The sequence below is a fragment of the Procambarus clarkii genome, chromosome 53, assembly GCF_040958095.1.
Source record: "Procambarus clarkii isolate CNS0578487 chromosome 53, FALCON_Pclarkii_2.0, whole genome shotgun sequence".
NCBI classification, from domain to species: Eukaryota; Metazoa; Arthropoda; class Malacostraca; order Decapoda; family Cambaridae; genus Procambarus; species Procambarus clarkii.
Window position 1 is genome coordinate 22,186,193 of NC_091202.1, and position 18,721 is coordinate 22,204,913.

General features: G+C 48.6%; 2 protein-coding genes across 2 annotated transcripts in view; both read left to right on the forward strand.

Moving 5' to 3' along the window:
• LOC123767082 (uncharacterized) overlaps positions 1 to 18,721 on the forward strand; it is a 151,220-nt gene that overhangs the window by 38,634 nt on the left and 93,865 nt on the right. The gene's annotated exons all lie outside the window — the stretch shown is intronic.
• LOC138352434 (uncharacterized) lies at positions 3,781 to 4,593 on the forward strand. The gene has a single exon (XM_069304923.1). The coding sequence runs from the start codon at positions 3,781 to 3,783 to the stop codon at positions 4,591 to 4,593; it is 813 nt and encodes a 270-aa protein (XP_069161024.1).

Here is an 18,721-nt window from a genome sequence, read left to right on the forward strand (position 1 = left end):
GTGGGAGTCTGGACACAACTGGTCGACAGACCTGTGCTGCTCTTGTGGGAGTCTGGACACAACTGGTCGACAGACCTGTGCGGCTCTTGTGGGAGTCTGGACACAACTGGTCGACAGACCTGTGCTGCTCTTGTGGGAGTCTGGACACAACTGGTCGACAGACCTGTGGGGCTCTTGTGGGAGTCTGGACACAACTGGTCGACAGACCTGTGCTGCTCTTGTGGGAGTCTGGACACAACTGGTCGACAGACCTGTGCGGCTCTTGTGGGAGTCTGGACACAACTGGTCGACAGACCTGTGCTGCTCTTGTGGGAGTCTGGACACAACTGGTCGACAGACCTGTGCGGCTCTTGTGGGAGTCTGGACACAACTGGTCGACAGACCTGTGCAGCTCTTGTGGGAGTCTGGACACAACTGGTCGACAGACCTGTGCTGCTCTTGTGGGAGTCTGGACACACCTGGTCGACAGACCTGTGCTGCTCTTGTGGGAGTCTGGACACAACTGGTCGACAGACCTGTGCTGCTCTTGTGAGAGTCTGGACACACCTGGTCGACAGACCTGTGCTGCTCTTGTGGGAGTCTGGACACAACTGGTCGACAGACCTGTGCTGCTCTTGTGAGAGTCTGGACACACCTGGTCGACAGACCTGTGCTGCTCTTGTGGGAGTCTGGACACAACTGGTCGACAGACCTGTGCTGCTCTTGTGGGAGTCTGGACACAACTGGTCGACAGACCTGTGCTGCTCTTGTGAGAGCCTGGACACAACATGGTCGTGGCTGAGCTGGTCTCCAGCGAGGCGAGAGTGACTGAGAGCACAGCACCAGTGACCAAGCTGGCTATGGTCACTGGCGCTGATTGATTGATGAAGATTAAGCCATCCAAAAGGTGGCACGGGCATGAATAGCCCGTAAGTGGTGGCCCTTTTGAGCCATTACCAGTATCGAGAGCTGATACTGGAGATCTGTGGAGGTGCGAATGCACCCTGCATGACGGGAGATGTCTCCTTTGTGAATGTGTTAAGATGAAGATGAAGCCACCCAAAAGGTGGCACGGGCATGAATAGCCCGTAAGTGGTGGCCCTTTTGAGCCATCACCAGTATCAATAAATGATACTGGAGATCTGTGGAGGAGCGACTGCACCCTACGTGACGGGAGATGTCTCCCGTGCACTGGCGCTGTGCTCAGCTCTACCACTCAGGAGTGGATCAGCTGCGGGTGGAGCTTGAGGGTCGGGGGTGTGCAACGACTGAGGGAGAGTCCCCTTGCATGGTTTCCTGACTTGCAACACGAGAAGGGTAGAAGAATGTTGATATCCGGTGGTGCTGCTGCTGCTGTCACTGTCGCATGTGATCTTGACAGTGATGGTGGCTACGTTACTCTTGATGCACACATCGTGCGTCACCGTAGGGAGAAGCCAAGGCCTTCACTGGCTTGCTTGAAGGCTGAGGACGATGAGTCTGTATTATCATCGCCAGCGGTGAGGATGAGTCTGGCCACATGACACACACACACACACCCGCCACACCTGCACACAGGCAAGTGCGGTCAAGCGGCGCCTCCAGGTGTGACACAGCATTAAACAGGGACACCAGTTACCCAGTGCATGGATTTGATGTTGCTTGCACGCGAGAGGCAGCTGCTACACAGCCTCACTTGGGAACTGGGATCTCCTCTGATGTCCCCCACACCTCACCTGTCATGGGAAGCACATTTTATCAGGAGTTGGAGTGGTCTGCCATGCCACCACAGCTCTATAAATCACTGACCACATCCCCAGTGAAACAACAGCCAAGGAGATCTTCCGAGGTACCGCCAGCACCTTATTACACCACCGCTCGTCTCCTGGAGGTCAGAGGTCACGACATTATGTAGGGCGGAGCGTGCGGGGAAGGAACATGTACACAGACAAGCTTTTCGTCCCACTACTGGTGTTGTCAAGACGTGCAGAATGTCGCAGGTGCACGATGTGTGCCGTGGGGTGTAGAGGCGAGTGTTCCTGTGAGGGACAGTGACCACAGGGCCACTGTACTCAGGTCAAAACACCAACCTAGTGACCCCTGTTCTAGAATTATGGGACCCCTGTTTATAAGGTGAGAGGTGGACGGCTCGCCATTACTGGACCACCGGACGTGGTGACCTGGGCATCAACCATGAGGTGTGAGGCAACATGAGACAGGCTGGACCACCAACCATGAGGTGTGAGACAACATGAGACAGGCTGGACTACCAACCATGAGGTGTGAGACAACATGAGACAGGCTGGACCACCAACCATGAGGTGTGAGGCAACATGAGACAGGCTGGACCATGAACTATGAGGTGTGAGACAACATGAGACAGGCTGGACCACCAACCATGAGGTGTGAGGCAACATGAGATAGGCTGGACCACCAACCATGAGGTGTGAGACAACATGAGACAGGCTGGACTACCAACCATGAGGTGTGAGGCAACATGAGACAGGCTGGACCATGAACTATGAGGTGTGAGACAACATGAGACAGGCTGGACCACCAACCATGAGGTGTGAGGCAACATGAGACAGGCTGGACCACCAACCATGAGGTGTGAGGCAACATGAGACAGGCTGGACCATGAACTATGAGGTGTGAGACAACATGAGACAGGCTGGACCACCAACCATGAGGTGTGAGGCAACATGAGACAGGCTGGACCACCAACCATGAGGTGTGAGACAACATGAGACAGGCTGGACCACCAACCATGAGGTGTGAGGCAACATGAGACAGGCTGGACCACCAACCATGAGGTGTGAGGCAACATGAGACAGGCTGGACCACCAACCATGAGGTGTGAGACAACATGAGACAGGCTGGACCACCAACCATGAGGTGTGAGACAACATGAGACAGGCTGGACCACCAACCATGAGGTGTGAGGCAACATGAGACAGGCTGGACCACCAACCATGAGGTGTGAGACAACATGAGACAGGCTGGACCACCAACCATGAGGTGTGAGGCAACATGAGACAGGCTGGACCACCAACCATGAGGTGTGAGACAACATGAGACAGGCTGGACCACCAACCATGAGGTGTGAGACAACATGAGACAGGCTGGACCACCAACCATGAGGTGTGAGGCAACATGAGACAGGCTGGACCACCAACCATGAGGTGTGAGGCAACATGAGACAGGCTGGACCACCAACCATGAGGTGTGAGGCAACATGAGACAGGCTGGACCACCAACCATGAGGTGTGAGACAACATGAGACAGGCTGGACCACCAACCATGAGGTGTGAGACAACATGAGACAGGCTGGACCACCAACCATGAGGTGTGAGGCAACATGAGACAGGCTGGACCACCAACCATGAGGTGTGAGGCAACATGAGACAGGCTGGACCACCAACCATGAGGTGTGAGGCAACATGAGACAGGCTGGACCACCAACCATGAGGTGTGAGGCAACATGAGACAGGCTGGACCACCAACCATGAGGTGTGAGGCAACATGGTTCACTTTACTAACACTATTCAAGGGTTATAATATCAATTTCCTTAACCAGATTGGTCTTAAAACCTGAGGTGTTGGCCCTCAATACATTGAAGTTCAAGTTGTTGTTTAAGACTCGCTACTGGGAAGAAGTAGCACGGGCTATGGTGAGCCCGTTGGAAGTTCAAGGATGGTGGTTTGGAAAGTGGCCGCCATTACCTCCTCTGGGGGGTGTAGTTGAGTCGTCTTGCTGACCTAATTGGCCTGTTATGTATTGGTGTACATTCGTGCTTTTATGACGTGTCCAATTGGTTGGTTATGTCACTCTTATGTGACCTTCCTCCCTGCGACCACCTCTCCCTGCGACCACCCTCTCCCTGCGACCACCCTCTCCCTGCGACCACCTCTCCCTGTGACCACCCTCTCCCTGCGACCACCTCTCCCTGTGACCACCCTCTCCCTGCGACCACCTCTCCCTGTGACCACCTCTCCCTGCGACCACCTCTCCCTGTGACCACCCTCTCCCTGCGACCACCCTCTTCCTGCGACCACCCTCTCCCTGCGACCACCCTCTTCCTGCGACCACCCTCTCCCTGCGACCACCTCTCCCTGCGACCACCCTCTCCCTGCGACCACCTCTCCCTGCGACCACCTCTCCCTGCGACCACCTCTCCCTGTGACCACCCTCTCCCTGCGACCACCCTCTTCCTGCGACCACCCTCTCCTTGCGACCACCTCTCCCTGCGACCACCCTCTCCCTGCGACCACCTCTCCCTGCGACCACCCTCTCCCTGCGACCACCTCTCCCTGCGACCACCTCTCCCTGCGACCACCCTCTCCCTGCGACCACCCTCTTCCTGCGACCACCCTCTCCCTGCGACCACCCTCTCCCTGCGACCACCCTCTCCCTGTGACCACCCTCTCCCTGCGACCACCTCTCCCTGCGACCACCTCTCCCTGCGACCACCTCTCCCTGCGACCACCCTCTCCCTGCGACCACCCTCTTCCTGCGACCACCCTCTCCCTGCGACCACCCTCTCCCTGCGACCACCCTCTCCCTGTGACCACCCTCTCCCTGCGACCACCTCTCCCTGCGACCACCCTCTCCCTGCGACCACCCTCTCCCTGTGACCACCCTCTCCCTGCGACCACCCCTCTCCCTGCGACCACCTCTCCCTGCGACCACCCTCTCCCTGCGACCACCCTCTCCCTGTGACCACCCTCTCCCTGCGACCACCCCTCTCCCTGCGACCACCCCTCTCCCTGCGACCACCACTCTCCCTGCGACCACCACTCTCCCTGCGACCACCTCTCCCTGCGACCACCTCTCCCTGCGACCACCCTCTCCCTGCGACCACCTCTCCCTGCGACCACCCTCTCCCTGCGACCACCCTCTCCCTGCGACCACCCTCTCCCTGCGACCACCTCTCCCTGCGACCACCCTCTCCCTGCGACCACCCTCTTCCTGCGACCACCCTCTCCCTGCGACCACCCTCTCCCTGCGACCACCTCTCCCTGCGACCACCTCTCCCTGTGACCACCCTCTCCCTGCGACCACCCTCTTCCTGCGACCACCCTCTCCCTGCGACCACCCCTCTCCCTGCGACCACCCTCTCCCTGTGACCACCCTCTCCCTGTGACCACCCTCTCCCTGCGACCACCCCTCTCCCTGCGACCACCACTCTCCCTGCGACCACCCTCTCCCTGTGACTACCCTCTCCCTGCGACCACCCCTCTCCCTGCGACCACCACTCTCCCTGCGACCACCACTCTCCCTGCGACCACCTCTCCCTGCGACCACCTCTCCCTGTGACCACCCTCTCCCTGCGACCACCCTCTTCCTGCGACCACCCTCTCCCTGCGACCACCCCTCTCCCTGCGACCACCCTCTCCCTGCGACCACCCTCTCCCTGCGACCACCCTCTCCCTGCGACCACCCTCTCCCTGCGACCACCACTCTCCCTGCGACCACCTCTCCCTGTGACCACCCTCTCCCTGCGACCACCCTCTCCCTGCGACCACCCTCTCCCTGCGACCACCCTCTCCCTGCGACCACCTCTCCCTGTGACCACCTCTCCCTGCGACCACCCTCTCCCTGCGACCACCCTCTCCCTGCGACCACCTCTCTCCCTGCGACTCGTCTCCCTAGTAGAGAGAGGCACAAAAGTTTGGAATGTGGCGTTCAGTATGTTATGATAACCGACATGCTGTCTGCTATGCTGACACTGTGTGTGTACTCATCTATTCACCTATTTGTACTCGCCTATTTGTGCTTGCGGGGGTGGAGCTCTGGCTCTTTGGTCCCGCCTCTCAACTGTCAGTCAACAGGTGTACAGGTTCCTGAGCCTACTGGGCTTTATCATATCCACATTTGAAACTGTGTATGGAGTCAGCCTCCACCACATCACTTCCTAATGCATTCCATCTGTTAACTACTCTGACACTGAAAAAGTTATTTCTAACGTCCCTTTCCCTGCACACACACACAGTGTGTGCGTGTGTGTGTTTGTGCGTGCGTGCGTGCGTGTATCCAAGGTAAGGTTGCTCTCTCTAACCGGAGCGTGGAGTCTTTGTAAGGCTCTTGGCGTGTATTTCTACGCATGTGGGTGCCCACTGCTGAACGCTGCATAACACACACGCACGCACACACACACACACGCACACACACACACACACACACACACACACACACACACACACACACACACACACACACACACACACACACACACACACACTCAGTTAACACTGAAAAGCATCACTGAAAGTACTCAGAGTATGGGTAACGATGTTTATCAGTGCTATACCGACGGCTCTAGAAGAAGGTGGACGATGTACCGGATGTGCATGTAACATATTTGAACAATCTTCTCTCGTACATACAGCAATGAAGCGCGTCAATGACTGGGCAAGTACAACTCAAACCGAACTTGCAGGCATATACCTTGCCACTGAATTTTTAAAAGACAAAGGCAGTGGACTTATATACTGTGACTCGCAGAGTGCACTCCTGGCACTGAACGCACATAGTAGTGACACCCAGAAAATAGTCAGTGATATTCGAATGAATGTTTTAGCTGCTAAAGAAAACAGATTTGAGATTAAATTCCTATGGATACCATCACATGTTGGCATCTCAAGGCATGACACTGTTGATATGCTTGCTAAGACAGCCTGCAGAAAACCAGTGGTAGAAATTGATATGGGTGTTTCATTAGCAGTGACAAAGAGAATACTTAAACAAATATCTAATGAAAATCTCACCGACCTAACAAATTCTCAAAGACCTGAAAGTTGTAGCATTAATATTATGATAGATATCGTGAGGAGACATTCACATATGGGACTAATAGAACAAGAACCCGGCAATGTGATGTTATAGTGGCCAGAATACGCCTGGGATATAGACGTATCTGGCAGCTTTCTCAAAACCCAAATGTCGAGTACACAATGTGTCAACTTTGTGAAAGAGAAAACATGCACTCTCTTGAACATTATATTGTAGAATGTCCCATACTGACTGACTTTCGCCCTCCTGGGCTAAGGTATGCTGAACTCTGTAGTTACTATATGAGTACTGGAACACTTGATGATATATTGGACTTGTATCCAAAATTGACCATGTAATGTATCAATCATACAATGTATGTATGTGATGTAACTATATAACCTGAGCTTGTAAAAGCACCTTCATCACCTTCAGTGATTAAGTGCTTAATTGCACACTAGTTTCTTTATCAGCTACCTCACCCTGTCAGGGTAAATGAGACAAATGTATGTGAATGCATGTATGTGTGTATATATGTATGTGTATGTGTGTGTGTGTATGTATATGTATGGGTATAAAGCAAATATGGAAGCTGATCAGAATTACATTTCACCTTTGTGAATGTACATTAATGACACTATGTAAAAGACACATCTAATACTTTATGTAGGGCGTACGTAAATCTGTGTATCTTTGTATTTACGTATGTAGGTTAGCTTAGCATTTTAAAAGCACCGAATCACCTTCTGTGGTTGAGTGTTCAATAAACCCTTGAACTGTATGTTTAACACTTCTCTAACCCTGTCCATGGAGGACAGAAGAAAATGTATATATGCTGGTTAGCATTGTAAATGTGTGGCCACGTCTGTGGTAGAAAATAATAAAAAAAAAAAAAAAAAAACTCAGAAGCCTCCGTACTTGTCGTGTCATTGTCAGTGCAAGCACAGAGCCAGGTATACAAGGAGGTATGACCCAGACTGTTGCCCCGAGGGATGTGTGGTGATGTGTGTGTTACATCTTAACATTACATATTACTGAGCTTGGTCACCCTCCAGTACATCACCAACCCATCATTTCCTGCAAGCAACCCTCCCTATCCCACGCCTGCTCCCTTCACCCCCCCCCCCCTCCCTCTTACCTTGGGCTGGGGGGGAGGAAGGGAAGGTTAAGGGGAGGGGTACAGAACGTCTGAGTCATACAACAAAGATGACCAACAAAATGGCCGCCAAATTGGCCCAAGACTCTTCTCTTCTTGAACGTTCTTATTCTTCTCTTTACCTTAATAGTCTTAGTTTTTTGTCTAAAATACCAACAAGAATGTTCAATAAATAACTTTTTGGCACTGAAGAGGTAACTCTGTGCAGGCTTCTTTCTTTATGCTTTAAGATATCCCAATTAAAGCAGATATCAGATATGTGATTTAAGATATCTTTATAATATTGATATCCTGATAAATAAAAATAAGATAAAGAAGTACTTAGACGCTAGAATCTTAAGGAAATGAAAGAAGTAGCCAGATGTATTCTTCCCTAAATATATAATATTATGTATTTTTTAATAAATCAATGGAAGTGACTATAAACTAGAATTATTTTCGCTATGTTTTAATAAATAAATTTACTGGGGGAGGCTTCCAAGGGGTTATGGCACGCTCGAGGGTCGGCAGCCATTGCAACAGGCGACTGAAAGACTGGGCCCAGGAGCTGATGTTCGGCCTATAGGAAAATATTGTGGAATGGAAATTTGGGTTCCAGAGAACTCCTTCTTAAGACCATTATTATTTGTGCTCTGTGTACACCATCTACCAGAGTGTGTACACAATCTACCAGAGTGTGTACACCATCTACCAGTGTGTGTACACTATCTACCAGAGTGTGTACACCATCTACCAGTGTGTGTACACTATCTACCAGAGTGTGTACACCATCTACCAGTGTGTGTACAAAATCTACCAGTGTGTACACCATCTACCAGAGTGTGTACACCATCTACCAGAGTGTGTACACCATCTACCAGTGTGTGTACACCATCTACCAGAGTGTGTACACCATCTACCAGTGTGTGTACACTATCTACCAGAGTGTGTACACCATCTACCAGAGTGTGTACACCATCTACCAGTGTGTGTACACCATCTACCAGAGTGTGTACACCATCTACCAGTGTGTGTACACCATCTACCAGAGTGTGTACACCATCTACCAGTGTGTGTACACCATCTACCAGTGTGTGTACACCATCTACCAGAGTGTGTACACGATCTACCAGAGTGTGTACACCATCTACCAGAGTGTGTACACCATCTACCAGTGTGTGTACACTATCTACCAGAGTGTGTACACAATCTACCAGAGTGTGTACACCATCTACTAGAGTGTGTACACCATCTACCAGAGTGTGTACACCATCTACCAGAGTGTGTACACCATCTACCAGTGTGTGTACACCATCTACCAGAGTGTGTACACAGTCTACCAGAGTGTGTACACCATCTACCAGTGTGTGTACACTATCTACCAGAGTGTGTACACCATCTACCAGTATGTGTACACTATCTACCAGAGTGTGTACACCATCTACCAGTATGTGTACACTATCTACCAGAGTGTGTACACCATCTACCAGAGTGTGTACACCATCTACCAGAGTGTGTACACCATCTACCAGAGTGTGTACACAATCTACCAGAAAGTGTACACAATCTACCAGAGTGTGTACACGATCTACCAGAGTGCGCGAGTATTCTCCTGGACACGACACAGCGCTAATGAGAGTAGGAGGAGGAGGAGGACTTGTCCTCTAGGAAGATCTAGAGGGGGGGGAGGGAATGTGAGACAGGAACTTCACCATCACTTCAAACCAAACCTGGGATCTTATCTTGAGGTTATCTTGAGATGATTTCAGGGCTTTAGTGTCCCCGCGGCCCGGTCCTCGACCAGGCCTCCACCCCCAGGAAGCAGCCCGTGACAGCTGACTAACACCCAGGTACCTATTTTACTGCTAGGTAACAGGGGCATAGGGTGAAAGAAACTGTGCCCATTGTTTCTCGCCGGCGCCTGGGATCGAACCCAGGACCACAGGATCACAAGTCCAGCGTGCTGTCCGCTCGGCCGACCGGCTCCCCATTATTATCCCATTATTTCATTAATGGGAACATTAATGAAATACCATCTATGATATATAAGAGTGCTCTTGCACCACCCATGGCTCTGCTATTCAACAAATCTCTAAGAGTGTCGTCATACTCTTCCGGATATCCTTCAACAAGCAAGAGTGACGAGTGAAGAGTGATCAAGATCTCAAGATAACCTCAAGACGCTAGTTCATAAACAGCGTCCAGGCGAGACAGCTGACATAAAAGGTGAAGGGACGACGACGTTTCGGTCCGTCCTGGACCATTCTCAAGTCGATTGTAGTACACACAATCGGCTTGAGAATGGTCCAGGACGGACCGAAACGTCGTCGTCCCTTCACCTTCTAGTGTGTGGTCTGGTCAACATACTTCAGCCACGTTATTGTGACTCCTCGTCTGCAGCTGACATAAATAATTAGATCAATATCAACTCTACCAATACTTTCAAAAATATTTGACAAAATTATTTACAAACAGCTTTATTCCTACTTTGTAAAACTCGGCATATTAAGTCCCTGCCAGTTTGGCTTCTGTTCCCAAAAGAGTACTAATGATGTCATTATTAATCTCCTTGGTATAATGTACTCAGCCCTTGACAAAAATGAGTTCCCAATTCGCCTCTTCATTGACCTGAGAAAGGCCTTTGATACTGTTAACCTAACTACCTCTTACTTAAACTCCACAACTATGGTACCCGAGGTCTTGCTCTGAACTATATTCGCTTCTATCTCAGTGACAGACACCAATATGTAGCCATGAATGATATAACCTCCCCCACTCTACCACTAACCGTAGGGGTGCCACAGGGCAGCATCTTGGCACCTCTCCTATTTCTTAACATACATCAATGATCTGCCTAATGTTTCTAACATTCTTAAACCTATACTATTTGCTGACTATAGTACCCTCATCTATTCTGACCCCAACCCCCCACACACTAATATTGTCAACAATGAATTAAACAAAGTCCACTAGTGGATGTCAATTAACAAACTCGCACTAAACAGAAAAGATCTACTACATTTTATTTGGAAGCAAATCAACAAATACAATTCAGCTTCAGATAGACAATGTTAACATTAGCTATAACAATGATGGAAAGTTCCTTGGTCTATACTTAGACAAGAGACTGAACTTCAGCACCACTGAAGTTCAGTCTTCAGTGATGCTGAAGGTATACTTTCTAAAATCAGATATTATGTTCCCCCACTCTGCTCTCCTCTCATTATACTACACACTAATCTATCCCTATCTTACCTACGGTATCTGGGCATGGGGTTCAACCACTACAAACTACCTCAAGCCTATCATCACTCAGCAAAAATCTGCTATCAGAACTATAACAATCTCTGTCTTGAGACAACACACAGCCCCTCTGTTGAAGTCCCTTAACATGCTAGACACTCACTCACTCACTCCACACATTCTCTTGTGCTATCTACATGTACAAAACTTTGTTCCTAAATGCTAATCTTGATCTGAAACTTTTCCTTGATAGATGTAATAGAACCCATGAGCACCACACCAGAGATAAATATCTCTTTGATATCCCCAGTCAGACTTAATCTGTGCAAACACTTCATACACATAAAAGGACCCAGTCTGTGGAACACTCTCCAAAGACTCACTTTTTTAAACACTGATTAATTAAAAAAAAAATCCAACCTCTACCCTGTTCAAAAGTAAAACCAAAAAGTATATAATGTCATCCTCATATTTTCCTACCTTGTGCTTCAAACTCACACTATATCTTGTACTACCCACTTCTCTAATATTAGTACTTAAAACTAATTAAGTACTTAATCTTTACCTGTGTAATAACCTCTGTCAATTTATTTTGTTGATATAAAACCTTGCTACAATGTACCTTTTCATCTTACGTGATATTTTATTTATTATTTATTTATTTATTTATTTATTTATTTATTTATATACAAAAAGGTACATTGGGTTTGTGAGAATACACAGCATAGTATTTACAATCTTGTAAAGCCACTAGTACGCGCAGCGTTTCGGGCAGAAAGATATGTTAGATTATGACATTAGAATATGTTAGATTAAGGACCTGCCTGAAACGCTATGCATGTTAGTGACTTAGTAAGAATGTTAACACACCAGTCTTATGGAATCTCACCAACCCATTGTACCTTCTGCTGAATAAAATATTATTATTATTATTATTATTATTATTATTATTATAAAACAACAACAAGAGGCAAGTTCCTAAACACGAGAAAGTCACTTAAAGCTGTAAAACATGTCCATTAACCCTAATTACACTGCTAATATGTGAGAGCAATATGCAGCACCGGCATGGAACCCGCACCTCGTGCAGCTCCCCCCAAAAAAACATTGGTGTTGTTACTAAGTAGAAAAGTACCACAATAGAGAGTACTGAGCCACAAGGACAGGCTGTAAGGTACTGTGCATAACACAGGTAGACGACAACAGCCAATCCAGAGGAGAAACATAAACTCTCCGACCCCTGAGTAGAATGTACTGAAAAGTCTCGCAAAGGTGTTAACCATGCACCACGTTTGGGAAATATTATTATAAGTGTTGAGTGTCAAGAGAGAGGTAGAGGGCGCAGGTGCAAGAGGCCAGGGGGCCAGATTCACGAAGCAGTTACGCAAGCACTTAGGAACTTGTACATCTTTTCTCAATCTTTGACGGCTTTGTTTACATTTAATAACCAGTTTACAAGCATGAAAACTTGCCAATCAACTGTTGTTATTGTTATAAACAGCCTCCTGGTGCTTCGGAGCTCATTAACTGTTTAATAAATGTAACCAAAGCCGTCAAAGATTGAGGAAAGATGTACAGGTTCGTAAGTGCTTGCGTAACTGCTTGGTGAATGTGGCCCCTGGTTGTGAAGGTGAGTGATAGGTAAGTGGTGGCAGGTGAGCACAGGCACCCCTGGCATGGGGAAGTGTCAACAATGACTGACCCAGTTACCTCAAGGTTGTGACGTCACTCCCACCTGTATGATAGGTCACACTGGCTCGCTCATTGGTTACCCTGGTGCTGCCAGGGTGTTGTAGGGTGTTGTAGGGTGTTGTGGTGCAGGGTGTTGTGGTGCAGGGTGTTGTGTTGTGGTGTAGGGTGTTGTGGTGCAGGGTGTTGTGTTGTGGTGTAGGGTGTTGTGGTATAGGGTGTTGTGGTGCAGGGTGTTGTGGTGTGATGTAGGGTGTTGTGGTGTAGGGTGTTGTGGTGTGATGTAGGGTGTTGTGGTGTAGGGTGTTGTGGTGTGATGTAGGGTGTTGTGGTGTGGTATAGGGTGTTGTGGTGCAGGGTGTTGTGGTGTGATGTAGGGTGTTGTGGTGCAGGGTGTTGTGGTGTGATGTAGGGTGTTGTGGTGTAGGGTGTTGTGGTGTGATGTAGGGTGTTGTGGTGTGGTATAGGGTGTTGTGGTGCAGGGTGTTGTGGTGTGATGTAGGGTGTTGTGGTGTAGGGTGTTGTGGTGTGATGTAGGGTGTTGTGGTGTGATGTAGGGTGTTGTGGTGCAGGGTGTTGTGGTGTGATGTAGGGTGTTGTGGTGCAGGGTGTTGTGGTGTGATGTAGGGTGTTGTGGTGCAGGGTGTTGTGGTGTGATGTAGGGTGTTGTGGTGCAGGGTGTTGTGGTGTGATGTAGGGTGTTGTGGTGTGATGTAGGGTGTTGTGGTGTAGGGTGTTGTGGTGCAGGGTGTTGTGGTGTGATGTAGGGTGTTGTGGTGCAGGGTGTTGTGGTGTGATGTAGGGTGTTGTGGTGCAGGGTGTTGTGGTGTGATGTAGGGTGTTGTGGTGTAGGGTGTTGTGGTGTAGGGTGTTGTGTTGTGGTATAGGGTGTTGTGGTGTAGGGTGTTGTGGTGCAGGGTGTTGTGGTGTGATGTAGGGTGTTGTGGTGCAGGGTGTTGTGGTGTGATGTAGGGTGTTGTGGTGCAGGGTGTTGTGGTGTGATGTAGGGTGTTGTGGTGCAGGGTGTTGTGGTGTAGGGTGGTGTGTTGTGGTATAGGGTGTTGTGGTGCAGGGTGTTGTGGTGTGATGTAGGGTGTTGTGGTGTAGGGTGTTGTGGTGTAGGGTGTTGTGGTGTAGGGTGTTGTGGTGTGATGTAGGGTGTTGTGGTGTAGGGTGGTGTGTTGTGGTATAGGGTGTTGTGGTGTAGGGTGGTGTGTTGTGGTATAGGGTGTTGTGGTGCAGGGTGTTGTGGTGTGATGTAGGGTGTTGTGGTGTAGGGTGTTGTGGTGTAGGGTGTTGTGGTGTGATGTAGGGTGTTGTGGTGTAGGGTGGTGTGTTGTGGTATAGGGTGTTGTGGTGCAGGGTGTTGTGGTGTGATGTAGGGTGTTGTGGTGTAGGGTGTTGTGGTGTGATGTAGGGTGGTGTGTTGTGGTATAGGGTGTTGTGGTGTAGGGTGTTGTGGTGGTGTGTTGTAGCGTGTTGTGGTGCAGGGTGTTGTGGTGTAGGGTGTTCTGTTGTGGTGTATTGTGTTGTGCTGTATAGTGGTGTGTTGTGGTGTGGTGTAGGGTGTTGTGGGGTGTTGTGGTGTGTTGTAGGGTGTTGTGGTGTGGTGCTCACCTCTAAGTGCCTACAGGAAGAGCTTGGTGTTCCCACCAAAGCTTCACCACAACACTGCCGCCTCCACACCTGGCGTTATATAACCCGTACAAACCTCAAGTTTTCTCAACTACACAACCCGGATCCAGACATGTCCGTCGACGCGCCAGTCACATGTCTCCTGTATGTGACCTGTATTTACTACTTGTGTCTACAGAATCGAGCAATTAGCTCTTGGACCCCGCCTTTCCAACCGATCTATGTGTTCTTTATTATATATACTGGTGACAGTTTGGTCGATTCAAGTTCAAGTTCAAGTATGTTTATTGAGATAAGCAATAAATACATCTCAAAGGGATAGAGTAGCTTAGGCTATTTCTACCCCCCGTTTGGTCGATATCCAGTACTAATTACCTCCTAAATGAGCGTTATGAAGATGTGGCAGTTTATCAGAGTTCTCCCTCAGAGCGCTGTTATATGGTATCAACAGCCCGGCCTCCTAAGGTCTCTCAACGTCCAGAAAACGGGCAGTTTAAAGTGTCCTTAACCTAACCTGCCAGAGGACCCAAAACAGAAAACGGGACAGTAGCTCACTTTCACCAGCCGCTTCCATTTTCTAGTACGACAATATTTGGCCTTGTGTAGCACATACGTGCGAAAAGTGACGTTCTTAGGTGAGGTTGGCCGCTATCCATCCATCTAGCGATCTATATCCATCTATCTACTATTTGCCTCTGTCTTATCTTGCGTTGTTTCCGGGGCTCAACCTCCCCGTGGCCCAGTCTCTGACCAGGCCTCCTGGTTGGTGGTCCAATCAACCAGGCTGTTGACGCCGCTGCTCGCAGCCTGACGCATGAGTTACAACCTGGTTGATCAGATATCCTTTGGAGGTGTTTATCGAGTTGTGTTGAACACTGTGAGAGGCGGGCCAGTTATGGCCCTTGTGTGTAGCGGGAGTGTTGAACACTGTGAGAGGCGGGCCAGTTATGGCCCTTGTGTGTAGCGGGAGTGTTGAACACTGTGAGAGGCGGGCCAGTTATGGCCCTTGTGTGTAGCGGGAGTGTTGAACACTGTGAGAGGCGGGCCAGTTATGGCCCTTGTGTGTAGCGGGAGTGTTGAACACTGTGAGAGGCGGGCCAGTTATGGCCCTTGTGTGTAGCGGGAGTGTTGAACACTGTGAGAGGCGGGCCAGTTATGGCCCTTGTGTGTAGCGGGAGTGTTGAACACTGTGAGAGGCGGGCCAGTTATGGCCCTTGTGTGTAGCGGGAGTGTTGAACACTGTGAGAGGCGGGCCAGTTATGGCCCTTGTGTGTAGCGGGAGTGTTGAACACTGTGAGAGGCGGGCCAGTTATGGCCCTTGTGTGTAGCGGGAGTGTTGAACACTGTGAGAGGCGGGCCAGTTATGGCCCTTGTGTGTAGCGGGAGTGTTGAACACTGTGAGAGGCGGGCCAGTTATGGCCCTTGTGTGTAGCGGGAGTGTTGAACACTGTGAGAGGCGGGCCAGTTATGGCCCTTGTGTGTAGCGGGAGTGTTGAACACTGTGAGAGGCGGGCCAGTTATGGCCCTTGTGTGTAGCGGGAGTGTTGAACACTGTGAGAGGCGGGCCAGTTATGGCCCTTGTGTGTAGCGGGAGTGTTGAACACTGTGAGAGGCGGGCCAGTTATGGCCCTTGTGTGTAGCGGGAGTGTTGAACACTGTGAGAGGCGGGCCAGTTATGGCCCTTGTGTGTAGCGGGAGTGTTGAACACTGTGAGAGGCGGGCCAGTTATGGCCCTTGTGTGTAGCGGGAGTGTTGAACAGTCTGGGGCTCAGGGTGTTGTCACAGTTCTCTCTCAGCGTGCCTATATTGTCTGTTGATCAAGGGGGGTGTTGTGCACATCCTGCCGTGCCTCCTGGTCACATGTCATGTTATTTCTGAGTCGCAGCCAGTCCCAATAATATTTTCCAAGTGTACATTATTATGTAGCTCTCTCGACGTACACATTTTACTGTTGAGTTAAACAGAGGCTACAGTTAAGGATTTGCGCCCAGTAAATCTTTCTCCACCCCCCTTCCCCCGGCCAGGATACGAACCCATGACAAAGCGCTCGCGGAACACCAGGCGAGTGTCGTACCACTACACCACGGAGACTTTAATTCGTCCCAATAATTTTAATGTCTTCTAGTCTCTGTTTCTCTCTCTCTTTGTGTGTGTGTGTGTGTGTGTGTGTAATTACCTAAGTGTAATTACCTAAGTGTAGTTACAGGATGAGAGCTACGCTCGTGGTGTCCCGTCTTCCCAGCACTCTTTGTCATATAACGCTTTGAAACTACTGACGGTCTTGGCCTCCACCACCTTCTCACTTAACTTGTTCCAACCGTCTACCACTCTATTTGCGAAGGTGAATTTTCTTATATTTCTTCGGCATCTGTGTTTAGCTAGTTTAAATCTATGACCTCTTGTTCTTGAAGTTCCAGGTCTCAGGAAGTCTTCCCTGTCGATTTTGTCAATTCCTGTTACTATTTTGTATGTAGTGATCATATCACCTCTTTTTCTTCTGTCTTCTAGTTTTGGCATATTTAATGCTTCTAACCTCTCCTCGTAGCTCTTGCCCTTCAGTTCTGGGAGCCACTTAGTAGCATGTCTTTGCACCTTTTCCAGTTTGTTGATGTGCTTCTTAAGATATGGGCACCACACAACAGCTGCATATTCTAGCTTTGGCCTAACAAAAGTCATGAACAATTTCTTTAGTATATCGCCATCCATGTATTTAAATGCAATTCTGAAGTTAGAAAGCATAGCATAGGCTCCTTGCACAATATTCTTTATGTGGTCCTCAGGTGATAGTTTTCTATCTAGAACCACTCCTAGATCTCTTTCTTTATCAGAATTCTTTAAAGATTTCTCACATAATATATAGGTTGTGTGGGGTCTATGTTCTCCTATTCCACATTCCATAACATGACATTTATTAACATTAAATTCCATTTGCCAAGTGGTGCTCCATATACTTATTTTGTCCAGGTCTTTTTGAAGGGCATGACAGTCATCTAAATTTCTTATCCTTCCTATTATCTTAGCATCATCAGCAAACATGTTCATATAATTCTGTATACCAACTGGTAGATCATTTATGTACACAATAAACATCACTGGTGCAAGAACTGAACCCTGTGGTACTCCACTTGTGACATTTCTCCATTCTGATACATTGCCTCTGATTACTGCCCTCATTTTTCTATCAGTCAGAAAATTTTTCATCCATGATAGAAGCTTACCTGTCACCCCTCCAATATTTTCCAGTTTCCAGAACAACCTCTTATGTGGAACTCTGTCGAAAGCCTTTTTTAGGTCCAGATAGATGCAGTCAACCCAACCATCTCTTTCCTGTAATATCTCTGTGGCTCGATCATAGAAACTGAGTAAATTCGATACACAGGATCTTCCAGATCGAAAACCATACTGTCTGTCTGATATTATATCATTTCTCTCTAGGTGTTCTACCCATTTAGTTTTCATTAGTTTTTCCAATACTTTCACTATTACACTTGTCAATGATACAGGTCTATAATTGAGGGGGTCTTCCCTGCTGCCACTTTTGTAGATTGGAACTATGTTAGCCTGTTTCCACCCGTCTGCTACGATTCCTGTACACAGGGATGCCTGAAAGATCAGGTGAAGTGGAATGCTGAGCTCAGATGCACATTCTCTCAGAACCCATGGTGAAACGCCATCTGGGCCAGCTGCTTTGTTCTTACCGAGCTCCTTGAGCATTTTTTCCACTTCGTCTCTAGACACCTCTATGTGTTTTATGTTGTTCTCTGGAATTCTTATTGTATCTGGTTCCCTAAAGATTTCATTTTGTACAAACACACTTTGGAACTTTTCGTTTAGTGTTTCACACATTTCCTTTTCATCTTCCGTGAATCTATTTCCCATTTTCAACCTCTGAATATTATCCTTTACCTGCAATTTGTTGTTTATGAATTTATAGAATAGACCTGGTTCTGTTTTACATTTGTCCGCAATCCCTTTTTCAAAATTTCTTTCTGCCTCTCTCCTCACTGCCGTGTAGTTGTTTCTCGCATCTTTGTATCGCTGGTATGTTTGGGGGTTCGGCCTCTTCCTGTATTGATTCCATTTTTGTGTCTTTCGGTCTCTAGCCCTCTCGCAATTTCTATTGAACCAATCCTGTTTCCTAGTTCTGCATCTCTGTTTTGGTATAAATTTTTTTGTGCCTTTATCATATATTTCACAAAACTTGCCATACATCTCATTCACTTCCTTGCCTAGCATCAAGTCTGTCCAATTATACTCACTAAAAAAATTTCTAAGGTCACCATAATGTC